Source organism: Mesoplodon mirus (genome assembly GCF_964341445.2).
Source record: "Mesoplodon mirus genome assembly, chromosome: 4".
Lineage (NCBI taxonomy): Eukaryota > Metazoa > Chordata > Mammalia > Artiodactyla > Ziphiidae > Mesoplodon > Mesoplodon mirus.
This window is the reverse complement of record NC_138979.1, coordinates 17,714,418-17,727,217: the sequence shown is the minus strand read 5'-3', so window position 1 is coordinate 17,727,217 and position 12,800 is coordinate 17,714,418. Positions and strand designations below refer to the sequence as shown.

Below are 12,800 nucleotides of genomic sequence, written 5' to 3'. Positions count from 1 at the left end.
TTATTATTTCTAGTCAATAAACTATACAGGGATTATATCGTTGAATCCTTAGGGATACAGAGTTTTGAAAATATTTGTCCTTGAAACAAAATGCCTTGGGCCCAGGTAAGCATCTCCAAGGTGGTTCCTTTTGGTAGGGCAGGTGACTCTTTCGGCTTAGCTTTTTTTACAAATTAGTTTAGTATAATTTAAAAAGTCAAGCAGATGTTATCGGCAAGAAACTAGCCTTAGCCTGGATTTGCATATCTTTATTGCCCATGTTTTGAGGGAAATTCTTGGTTATCTCCCAGAGAGGCCTGCCTGGCCCAGACTCTGGAGATGTTAACCTTCCGTGGGTGGAGCCTGACTGAGCCTGGAGCAAACCAAGGAATAACAGGCCAGTGATCCTGGCTCATATCAAAGCTCAGATTCTCCAAATGAAATGAAGAACATAACATCTTCAGGAGTCTGGAGGATGTCCTGGGTGTGCATGAATCCGAACTAAACCGTGCTTACTTGGAATGGATTGGTAATGTCAGTCTGAATAGAGGAAATAGCATAAAGCCTGAATTAAAGGCTCTGTTCAAAGATACCATACTTTGAATTTTAAAGAGCACCCAGCAACTCAGATAAAGGGCTACCAGTGCTCCAGTGAGCAAACCTTTAGTTTTTAAACATTATAAATTGTTTTTACTATAGGGGCTGTTATGAATGGAATGTGTCCCCCTAAATTCATATGTTGATATCCTAACCAACAATGTGATGGTATTGGTAGGTGGGACCTTTGGGAGGTAATTAGGTCATGAGGATTAAACCTTCATGAATGGGATTTATGCTCTTATAAGATGAGACAAGAGAGCTTGCTTCCTCTCTCTGCTGTTAGCTATGTGAGGATACAGGAGGGCAGCCATCTGTCAACCAGGAAGAAGGCCTTCAGCAGACACTGGATCTGCTGGCACCTTGCTCTTGGACTTCCGGCCTCTAGAATTGTGAGAAATAAACGTGTGCTGTTTCAGCCAAAAAGAAAAAGAAAAAAACAATTGTCTTTATTCTCATTTAGGTATATATCCAGTTTGCTTAAATTTTGTTTAGATGAGACACATTTTTTGATCTCAACACCACTGGAATAGAAAAGGATTATCCTAAATTCCCTTCAAAGGAATCCTCCTAAAATCCCATTTCTACTATAAATGTGTATTTAAAAAATTTACTAGGGGAAAGACAAATTTCTTCATAGATTTTCAAAAGTTATAAATGGTGGTCTCTAAAATAATTACAAATTACCTGTCTAAGAAAAATCCTGCTATACTTTCATGCAGACTTCATATAATTCTGGAACTGTGAAAATATATTTAAAAAATAAAAGTATAGTGTTGTCTTTCATGAAGGAAAATGTGACTTTAAGGAAAATGTTTGGCATATTAGAACTTACCGATTATCATGACAAGTCTCTCCAGATAATCTGCATGACCACCAAATACCAGACATCTTTTGCTTCTCTTCTCTGGTCTCTGCTTTGATACTTAATGGGTCATTCAATGCCAGGTATGAAGTTTGAAAAGCAATAGTTGCTTTGTCTTTTGAAGGTTGTATAATCAATTGGACCAGCGTCAGGCGTGTAGGCAGAGAAGTGGTAAAGTAAAATGTTCACTCCAAGTTTGCTTTAAATTCAGATGGCGCTTAGAATTCTAAAGAACACTGGAAGCAGAGATGGACAGGATGCAGAAGGAAGTGGGGCTTACTGGGGGACATGGGGTATCTGTGGAACAAGTTACAGACTCCAGAGAGTTCCACAAAACTCCCAGCCATTGTGGATTCGGACAAGGATGGTAAATTCTGGCAGGTGGCACTCCGTGTCTTGAGGAATGAGGGTTTTCTCTAAATTTCCCAGTCACATGTGGCCTATGGAGGAAGGAGGACCTAGAAATGACTTCGATTCTGTAAAATTCTAATTCCGATGCAGGAGAGTTCCAGTTGCGATTTTGGTTTTGCAAGCTGCATTAGCGTGACTTAAAAAATCACCTGCTTTGTGACAGAAACTAAAGCTGAGGATAAATACTTATTTCGAATTATTCTCTTTTTCTTCCATTTCCTTCTTTCCTTTCATCTGGTTGTTTAAGCTTTGTGAAATCTTCAAGGGCTAAATCTTTAAGGGCTCTTTGAACAAGCCCCAGATTCTTGTACCTGTTCTTCTTCCAGCCCCCATGGCTGTCCATTCCCCTCCCCAACAATTATTTGGCGGCTGCAGTGTACAGGGACGTGGGCGGTGTCTGGGATACAGAATTGAATAAGAAATTCACCTCCCACTTCCTCTTACTCCGTGTCACATGACAGACCACGAAACGTATTGTACCCAGAGTGATATGAATTCAGTAGGATGCTAAGGAGATTGGCTCAGGTCAGGGAAGGAGGGGCTTCTAAGAGGTGTTGTGCTTGAGCTCCATGCTAAATGGGTCAGCACTATAACATGTACATAATATATAATGTGAGTAATATAATTATATGTGTATTTATAGAGATTTGACTGATGGTGCAGCCCAGTTGGTTTACGTGCTGGATTTATAGGCTCCTGGCAAATATTAAATATGGTCAACACTTTACTGTATAAATTCCTTGATTCCCTCCTGCCCCTAAGAGCCAGTGGCAGAACTGTGGTTGCTTTTCTCTGAGTGGTCTGTGCTTTGAAAAGTGCTATGGGATATCAGCAAGGAAGGCTCGCCCAGCCCCTAGGGCTCTTGGTACCTTGAACCCTCATGCATGTGGCACACTGAGGGCTGCAGGATAACAAGATGGAGCCGACGTGGGAAGAGATGGTGCAGACCCTACTGGGCAGCAACCAGGTGGTTTCTGTGTGGGCGGCTCAGGTACTGTGAGTGATGTTGCCCTCACGGGTTAGTTCCAAAGCAGGTTCGTGAGGATAGTAATGTCTTCAATGTAGCATTGGAGGAATCTGAAATTCTTGTTTTGGCCATTTGTGACTCTGAATGACACGGGATTCGCAGTATTGCTCCTTCTGCAGGCTCTGCTGGAGCACCGGGGGTACAGTATCTGTTGAGCATCTTCTAGCCACAATCTACCTTGCGAAAACAGTTCAGGAAGATGGACAGATCTCGTGGAGTCATCGTCTAGTCAACGTTTTCCTTCTAATGTGATTTCTAAGGAATTTTATTTGCCCCTGGGAGAATCCCATTCACCCCTCTGTGTAATGAATGAACCCAAAACATACTACCCTGGTTTCTTTGAAAAATCAGCACATCTTTGAATGGTCTTGGTTTTACTACAAGATTTCCAGCCTCTGTACTAGATCAAGGCCACCTGGATGTAGGTGTAGGGTTATCCTTGCCGACTGAGGAACAGACAGCCTCCAACAATCCCATCCGCTGATAACTGAAGCAGTGGGTTGATGGATTTGGAAGGGTGATGATGCCCTGGTGGTGTACTGGGACTTCCTTTACAGCAGTTGCATGAGACCATCACTTCTCCACTTTCACATCTAGGCCATTCTTAAAAATGCTTAAAAGTCAAATGACTGTGCCAGTTCCGCCCACATGTGTGTACGCAGGGGTGGAAGAGGCTGTGTTCCTGGAGAGATGAGAAAACACGGTGAAAGTAACGATGATGCTTCCCGTAGGCACTGGTGATACACTCTGCCTTCGTGGAAGAGCCCAGGACTGAGGAAGGTACAAGCAGGTCCCTGCCGTCCCCCCATCTCTGTGGGGACATCTCAGTGGGGACAGGCCGGTGGAGCCAGGCTTCACCCTTTCCCGTGGACTGGTGTCCTGCTGGAGCGCTCTCTGGGCTGTGCCCCATGCTGGCACTTGGCCGGCACCGTAAGTTTTCTCCTGGGCCATCACTGCCGACAGTGGGAAGGGGGCCACTAGGAAGACGGTTAGTCAGGGAGAGGAAGGTAGGCCAGGTGACAACAAGTCGCTTGTCATCCCAAGCGAATTCTGGGGCATCGCTGGAGCCTCAGGCCTGAGGAGGGAGGGAGTCCCAGGTGCTACCACCTGGAATGCTCTCATGGTCACTTCTATGCCGAGAGCCCACTCCTCTGAGGGACCCAAGCTCTGTTCCCACAGCAGTGGGGGAGGGGCTTTAGCTGCTATGGGGACACAAATAATTTAAAGTCACTAATCTCCCCCCCACCCCGTCCTCCCCTGACCTCCCTTACCACCTTCCCTGCTTTGTTTTTCTGACTAGTGCCTATGACATGATGATATGGCAGATTCACACTTGAAAAATTGTGTTTGTCATTCATCTCTAGCAACTAGAATGGAGTTCCATTTTAACGTGGGAGTTTGGGTCTATTTTGTTCATGGCTGTATTCCAAGGCCTGGCACATAGACATTCAAATATGTTAAATCACGGCACGAACGAAGAAACCAAACTCCACAGCAGCACAGAAAAGGCAGTCGTCGGGGTGTAGTGTATGTCAGGACAACCAGAAGCGTGTGTTTGGGATTTCAGAGAGGGCCTGCTTTAGAAACAAATGTGGGATTTCTATCAGCCAAATGCAGTTAACCGTTTTAATTGTTAAAATCTCTTTTGCTTATGCTAAATCCATGATGCTTGCAGGTTTCCTAGAGCTTATGTAATTTGGAGAGAAAGAGAGAGAGTGGAGACCATGCAGTGTGACCTGCTAAGAGCGGGTAGGATACAGGTGTGGTTGACGCAGGTCCGGGGCCAGCCTGAGCTCACCTCCCAGCGCCGCCTTCTATGCCTCACTTTCCTGCATGTGTAAAATGGGGATGGCGGTCCTTACCTCATCGGGTTTGTGTGAGGATTGAATGAATGAGTCCATGTAAGGCACTTTGAATACTGCCTGGCCCATAGGAGGAGCCCAGAAAGCATTAGTTGCTGTTATCATTTTGCTGCCACCCCTACCGCCGTCGGCAGCAGCCTTTGTATTCTTGAGTTCATGGGACATTTAGAAGCTAAGAGTTTGCTGCATAAATTGTTTTTGCACGGGTATGATATTGGATGATTCTGTATTTTTTAAAGCATCTTTCGTGTGTAAAACTTATAGGTTTCTCGACTTTTAATTTGGACGCTACAGTTGATGCCTGCAGCTTTTTTACATTCTATACCAGGGGTCCCCAGCAGGGCCCGTTAGGACCCCGGGCCGCACAGCAGGAGGTGAGCACTGGGCTGGCAAGGGAAGCTTCACCTGCCGCCCCCCATCGCTCGCATTACTGTCTGAACCATCCCCCCCCACGCCCCATCCAGGGAAAAGCTGTCTTCCAGGAAACCGGTCCCTGGTGCCAAAAAGGTTGCAGACCGCTGCGCTATACTGCTGCTAAAGGGTGCCTGGCTGAGGACGTTCGATTGATTTCTGTAATTAGGAAGCCACTTAACCTGCAGAAATTTGGTATAGTATTGAAGCTTGAATAGGCACAGATTCATTTATTTCCAAAACAGGAGACTAAGGTGACAAGGGTTGTGATATTTGCGGCCATGAATGAAGATGGTGCAGGCTTGGAGCTGCAGTCAGATCCTCCCATGACTTGTGATGTGATGTGTGGGCGATGCCCACCTTTGGAGATACTGTCTGTGCCTCTTCCTTCTGAAGGTGTGGGCTGGAATAATAGAGCCGTTTTCAATAGCTCTGTGATATACTTAAATAAAAAATAAAAACTACCATGTAATTACATAATATTGGTATTATAAATGCCTTGTATTCATTATATGATAATTAATGAAAATAGGGTTCAATATTAATAAGTATGTAGTAGAGCATTATAGATGTTTTATTTATGGTACACAGGAAATGTCCCTTGTGATTTTTTTTATTTCCAGCTTGGAAACGATAAATCAAATATGAAAAGGAGCTAGATTTTTTTTTTTTTATGATATGTCTTTTTCAGGCACACTCATCCAGGTACCTGGCATCAGCTACATACATACCTCACAAAATGAAGTCTGACTATACCCAAGGATAGCTAAATGCCCATCAAGGAGTCAATGAATGCTTTTGAGTTGTTTTAATTAGCTAGGTGTGATTTAAAGGTTGCCGAAATCAAAAAGGCTTATTCATTTTTCATCAATAATCACTTACCTTACTATTTCATTAGAACCTGCTGATTTGCAGACCTCCTTCTGGGCTTTGACTCGTTATGACTGCAGACATCATTTAACTTTCCCTCTTTTTCTCATTCTGTATGATACTCTTTCATCTCCAAGACACTGTTAGGATGTTTCCAACATTCATGGGGCTGCTAATTGATCCACCCTTCTTTTTTTTTTAAACTGTACTTAAAGCTAAGGGTTCTAGGCTGTGCAAAGCTCTGTGTGTGTGTGTGTGTGTGTGTGCTTAGGCATTTTTCTTTCATCATTTGAATATCTGATAATAACGTGCGAATTTTCTGTTTCCTAACTTCTGAGAGTAAGGACTGATTTCCCATATGCAGAAGTCGGGAAGTAAATAGTTCGGGCACCTTCTTAGACTATGACATCAATCTTCCTCTTCTGAAATTGTCCACTGACTATGTGCGGATGTCAGCCAGAGACAGCCCGTGCGGGGCGTGGGGATCTGATCTGACCTCTTAAAACCCCAAATTCCAAGCACCTCTCCTTAAATGCATAGAAAATCCTAGGTTTTTTGGAAGTCACTAATCTAAAACATGGAAGAATCCCCAACATAGACTGAGATTCTGACAAGCTATTGCTAGCAATGAAAAAATATATAAATACATGAATAGATAGATATTTTCATTTTTCCAGATTAATTATGGAATACTCTATGTCTGTCGCCTATAGGCATGTTAAACAATTTGTATACATTGCATATTATTAACTTTCACCAGCTGTACCAGTTTTGAGGCTGAGCAAAAATTGCTTCATGTTAAGAAATAAAAATTTGCGTGCTTCAAAATTTGGTAAATGTATATGTGTTGAAAATTATACATATTTTCATTGGATGGGAACCTTTTTTTTACCTTTTTAAATATTTCCAAGAAAACATAGCGCTGACTTTCCTCAGGTCCCAGATTTCTATTACAGAAATATCCGAAAAAATTAATAAGCCACCAATAAACGTATAAATATCTACTAGTGGAGAATTAAAATAATGCTTCTGTGTTAGGAGATATTAGCAACCATTAAAAATTAAAAGTCCTTGTTTGCCCAGAGCTACTCTTTACATCTTGCTTAACTGTGGAATGTTTGTTGAGAACCCTTTCGATAAAATAAATACTTTAATATGTTGGAGTTAACATGACTTGCTTTGGGTGAGTATGTAGATTTCAATAATTCTATTCTTTGCACGTGACTCTTCACGATTCTGGGGGGAAGTTTTGAGGTAGTGTGGACAATGTCTCTTTTCTAGGCTTCTCCTTTACCTCTGTGATCTCAACCTGCCTGTCCTGCTTTACAGCCTTTGTTCCTCCTACACGTGAATGCAGGTCTGAGGAAGCACAGCAGGTGACATTGTCTGCTGATGTGGTTTTAGATTTAGATCTTGGCTCTGCCACTTGCTTGGATGTTTGGCAAGTTATTTAACCTCTGTAAGCCTCGTTAAACTCCACTGTATTTAAATTTTTTTGTCCCATTGTTGGACCATATGTCAGCTGTGTCCTGATTTTTATATTTAGAAAATTCATTCTTTATAACCACCCATCATGATCTGTGTTAGCAACTATTGTGGGTAAAAGAGAACTACAGGTCCAGCCTCTGATAGTAATGCTCTTCTAGTCTTTTGGGAGAATAACAGACGGATTTAAATAACACAACCGGTTTTATGGACCATGCTGTTTATTCTAATAGCTAGACCAGAATGGTTTGATTGACTTTTTTTAAATCTGGTATGTTTTTTACCATATGGCCAAGGCCATATCTAGAGTGCCAAGCTAATAAGCCTTCTTTTCTCTGCCAGTGAACCATGAAAGTTGTTAGCAAAGCGTTCTATTTCGAATTGATCCATTTTCCAAGCTCTTGGTGATATAAACACCCATCTTAAGAGATAAGGTGTGGATTATGAAGCATTAGTCATTGGAAATTTGTTGCACCAAAGAGTCATAGGCAACCAGTATGTAAAATGACCCAGAATAGAAGGTACATAGTACGGTTGAGGATGCCTGAAATGTTATAAAACTACCCTAAGTCAGTTGGTTGTGGGTACACAGTACAGGTTACGTTCTTTTGAATGGTGTTGTGACACAGGAAGAATGTAAAACGGAGTTTAGTAATACTTAGCAATAACATGTTTTTCTAGATAGGGTTTAAAGTAGAATGACCTTGTGCTTCCCTCATCTATATAAAGGGCTCAATATACAAATTCTTCTGAATCATAACCACTAATTCCTGTGTGTAGCAGTGCAGTAATATAACAGGATTAGGTTGTCTTCTAATCTAATCAATCAATTCTTAAAGAATTTGTGGCTTCCCTAGCTTCCTCGGTGCCAGCAGAATATTTGTATCTTTCATTTCTCTCCTCCTCGTTTGTGTTTTCCTTTACATCCTTTAGCATATATACCATATTTAAATCAGCTTTTAAAAAGTCCTTTTGCCTCACAGCCCTTTCTGCATCTGTTTCTATTGACTGATTTTTCTCCTGGTTCTGGGTCACATTTTCCTCCTCCTTCTTATGTCTAATAATTTTTTCATCAGCTGTCAGACATTTTGAATTTTAGCGTGTAGAGGACTGTGTTTTGTTCCATCCGGTCAGCATTACCGGAAGTCTAGTCCTAAAGTCTAGTCTGGGTGGCATCACTTCTGCCCCCAAAAACCTGACTGCAGAGTCAAGTCCAAACTTCTTAGTGTGGCATATTCTCCTCCCAGAGAACCAGCCCGGTCTTAACCCTCTGTATTTGTCCTCGTCAAAACTCTAGTCACTCCAGGCTGTTTCCCATCCCAGAGTACATCAAGCATTTCCCTACCTCAGTTCCCATTACAGGTACTTTTTTGTTGTTGTTAAATCAGTCTGGAACTGATGCATACACCCCTCTTTATCTCTATTGTTAAAATCCCAATTCTCCAAATGCCATCTTTCTGCAATTTAGTACAACAAGTTGGACTAGCTGTACATTTGTAGAGAATTTATAAGTGGGTATGTAGGATGAATGAATGAAAAAATTTTGGCTTCAAGTTGTTTAGTGATTTGATTGATTTAAGAAGATTCCTTTACCTAATAGCTTCAGCATGTACGGATAATTCAGTTCATAAAAATTAGCTATCTATAACTTTCCAGTAATGTGTCAATGACATGGAACAGAATAGGATTGCTTTACAAATCCATTCTTACAGTATATTTTTTGGCTAGGACTTTTTTTCCCAAAATAACTATAATTCAGTGTTAACAAAGTTGCATATATATTTTTTCTTTGTACATTTCTTAAGCCAGTGATAATGATATGTTCTTCTACTGATAATGCTGGATTCAAGACCAGGAAATGAAGAGCTTAGGTTATTTTGGGACCCTTCAGTATCTCTGTAGTGTCTGTTTTCTTCCTGTGCAGCTATTCAGACACTACTGGCCACTGTATTTAACTAGGCACAACATTTTGCTGATTTCCTTTGTTTCCTGAGTAAGAAACATATTATCCCTTAATCAGCTTCTTTTGAAATGTCTGTTTACACTAAACAAAGTCCTATTCCAATTAATTTCAAATTCTAAGCAAAAGCTCTGGTAATTAAACATTGTCTGAAGGAGCATCCTGTTACTGTACTGCAATGTTGAAATTGAGGTGAGGTAGAAACAATATTAAGCTTATTAACACATTCATCAATTTCATTGGTCAACCACACTGAAGGACTATATACTGACGTAAGGAATTTTTTTCTCTCAAACTTAAACACTATGGGACTTTGGGAAACTTAGCACTTCTCTCCCCTCTTCTGTAAAATGAAATAGCTACATACAAATAAACAATAATAATCACTCTCTTGTTGGGTTGTGTGGGATAAATGAGATAATACAGGTAAACCATTTGGTACAATGCCTGCTTGCAGTATTATAAATACATATATTTAATGGTGGTGGAGGTCAAATCTCATGTCAAAACTATATTATGAGATGCAAACTATCATATGTAGGATGGATAAACAACAAGATCCTACTGTAGAGCACAGGGAACTATATTTAATATCCTGTAATAAATCATAATGGAAAAGAATATGAAAAGGAACATATATATATATATATATATATATAACTGAGTCACTTTGCTGTACAACAGAAATTAACACAATATTGCAAATCAACTATACTTCCGTAAATTTTTTTAAAACTGTATTATGATAAAAAGCCTTCTAATAAGTAGATCTTGAAAATTCAGTGAGAAGCACAGTTACTTGAATAAGCATTCTGTTTTAGCACATGATAAATTTCTGGACAACTTCTTGGACTTAATTTTAAATGGAATTTAATCTGTATAAACTGCTGGCCAAACTGTGGAGTAAATAAAGTGAGATAATCCCTGACTGTGACATAGTGGGCAGTGTACTTAATATGTGTCACATATGCATGATAACAATTTTGTATCTCTCTAGTGTGTCCTGAGTATGGTATTATAAATGTTGGCATCAGCTGGAATGAGAGCTTTTCAAACTTGGACTGTCGGTAGATGAACCACTGTAACATTAATTGGCGATAGAATTTATTTCGTAACGTGTGTGATCTGTTACAGTGGTAAAATAGATTATTTTCAGATTCCCATATAAAATTGTTTTCTCACTAGATAATTATAATTGGCTCTCTGTGTAACATAAATTTTAAAACTTTTATGTTATTAGTAACACCAACATAACACGGGAATTAACAAGATAGAAAGGCAGATATAAATTTCCGTTTCTTAAACTGTGGCTGCAAAACGGAGAATTGGTTCTGTAAATTATTTTTAATGTGAACATTTTTAACAAGGCTCTTAAAGTGGTAATCACTTCTTGGTTTCCAGCGTCGAGGGGTAGTGATGGTTTGACAGCCATACTGTTGCTTTTGTGGGTGATGAAATATTGGTTTTCATTAAATTTTATGTTAAAAACCCTTATTTAGAATCAAAGATTTCTACCATTTTAGAGCAGGAAGGAACTTGATTTAACAGCCTCCTGTTTTACAGAAGTGGGAACAGAGGGGTGGGGCTGTGGAAGAAGCTGGGTGCTCCTTATCCCCATCTTTCCAGTTAAGAAAGTCTTGGTACCGTGGCAGGAATGCCTGACACGGGGGCAGGAAACGTGCGGGCTGTGGGCCTGCTGCCCTGTGTAGAGGCCCAGCCTTGGATGAGTCCTGATCATGAGTAGCCTTTTTACAGATTTATAAAACAGGGATAACCATTCCTAGTTTGCCAGTTACAGAAGAAATATATATTCATCAAATAGAGTATATATGTGAAAGCATACTTAAAAACACAAATCCCTACCTATGTGTTGTATCCTTTTTACAGATTTATAAAACAGGGATAATCATTCCTGGTTTGCCAGTTACGGAAGAAATATATATTCATCAAATAGAGTATATATGTGAAAGCATACTTAAAAACACAAATCCCTACCTGTGTGTTGTATCCTTTTTACAGATTTATAAAACAGGGATAATCATTCCTGGTTTGCCAGTTCCAGAAGAAATATATATTCATCAAATAAAGTATACATGTGAAAGCATACTGAAAAACACAAATCCCTACCTGTGTGTTGTATCATACTGTTATAATTACCCCGCCTGTTGACCTCTGTTGTTTGCGACCTGTAGAATTATGTTGAGTAGGTGAATTAGTTCAAAGATGGATATGATAGCAGCTTTGAAAAGGAGATATACCTCACCATGCCAGAGGGTTATTGGAATAGTCCTGATTTTAGATATAAATATATTTTTTATAAGCACTACCAAGTAAGAGTCTAACTGGACTTCAAGTGAGAAGAGATTTTTTTTTCTGCTTTATAACAAATTTAATCAGTTATACATATACATATGTTCCCATATCCCCTCTCTTTTGCGTCTCCCTCCCACCCTCCCTATCCCACCCCTCCAGGCGGTCACAAAGCACTGAGCTGATCTCCCTGTGCTATGCGGCTGCTTCCCACTAGCTATCTACCTTACGTTTGGTAGTGTATATATGTCCATGCCGCTCTTTCGCTTTGTCACAGCTTACCCTTCCCCCTCCCCATATCCTCAAGTCCATTCTCTAGTAGGTCTGTGTCTTTTTTCCTGTCTTACCACTATGTTCTTCATGACATTTTTTTTCTTAAATTCCATATATATGTGTCAGCATACAGTATTTGTCTTTCTCTTTTTGACTTAACTTCACTCTGTATGACAGACTCTAGGTCCATCCACCTCATTACAAATAGGTCAATTTCGTTTCTTTTTATGGCTGAGTAATATTCCATTGTATATATGTGCCACATCTTCTTTATCCATTCATCCGATGATGGACACTTAGGTTGTTTCCATCTCCTGGCTATTGTAAATAGGGCTGCTATGAACATTTTGGTACATGACTCTTTCTGAATTACGGTTTTCTCAGGGTATATGCCCAGTAGTGGGATTGCTGGGTCATATGGTAGTTCTATTTGTAGTTTTTTAAGGAACCTCCATACCGTTCTCCATAGCGGCTGTACCAATTCACATTCCCACCAGCAGTGCAAGAGTGTTCCCTTTTCTCCACACCCTCTCCAGCATTTATTGTTTCTAGATTTTTTGATGATGGCCATTCTGACTGGTGTGAGATGATATCTCATTGTAGTTTTGATTTGCATTTCTCTAATGAGTAAAGATGTTGAGCATCCTTTCATGTGTTTGTTGGCAGTCTGTATATCTTCTGTGGAGAAATGTCTATTTAGGTCTTCTGCCCAATTTTGGATTGGGTTGTTTGTTTTTTTGTTATTGAGCT

General features: G+C 40.2%; 1 protein-coding gene across 13 annotated transcripts in view; it reads left to right on the top strand.

Annotated features, from left to right (window-relative positions):
- The window catches only part of PARD3 (par-3 family cell polarity regulator), a 629,984-nt gene that overhangs the window by 487,411 nt on the left and 129,773 nt on the right, over window positions 1-12,800 (top strand). Inside the window, exon 23 of one of the 13 annotated variants that reach the window (XM_082620035.1) lies at window positions 2,999-3,955. The exons of the other annotated variants lie outside the window; for them this stretch is intronic. Coding sequence (XP_082476161.1) covers window positions 2,999-3,131 — 133 coding nt within the window. The 3' untranslated portion in view covers window positions 3,132-3,955. Of the gene's footprint in view, window positions 1-2,998; window positions 3,956-12,800 lie in introns of those variants that run through there. 13 annotated transcript variants of the gene reach the window in all.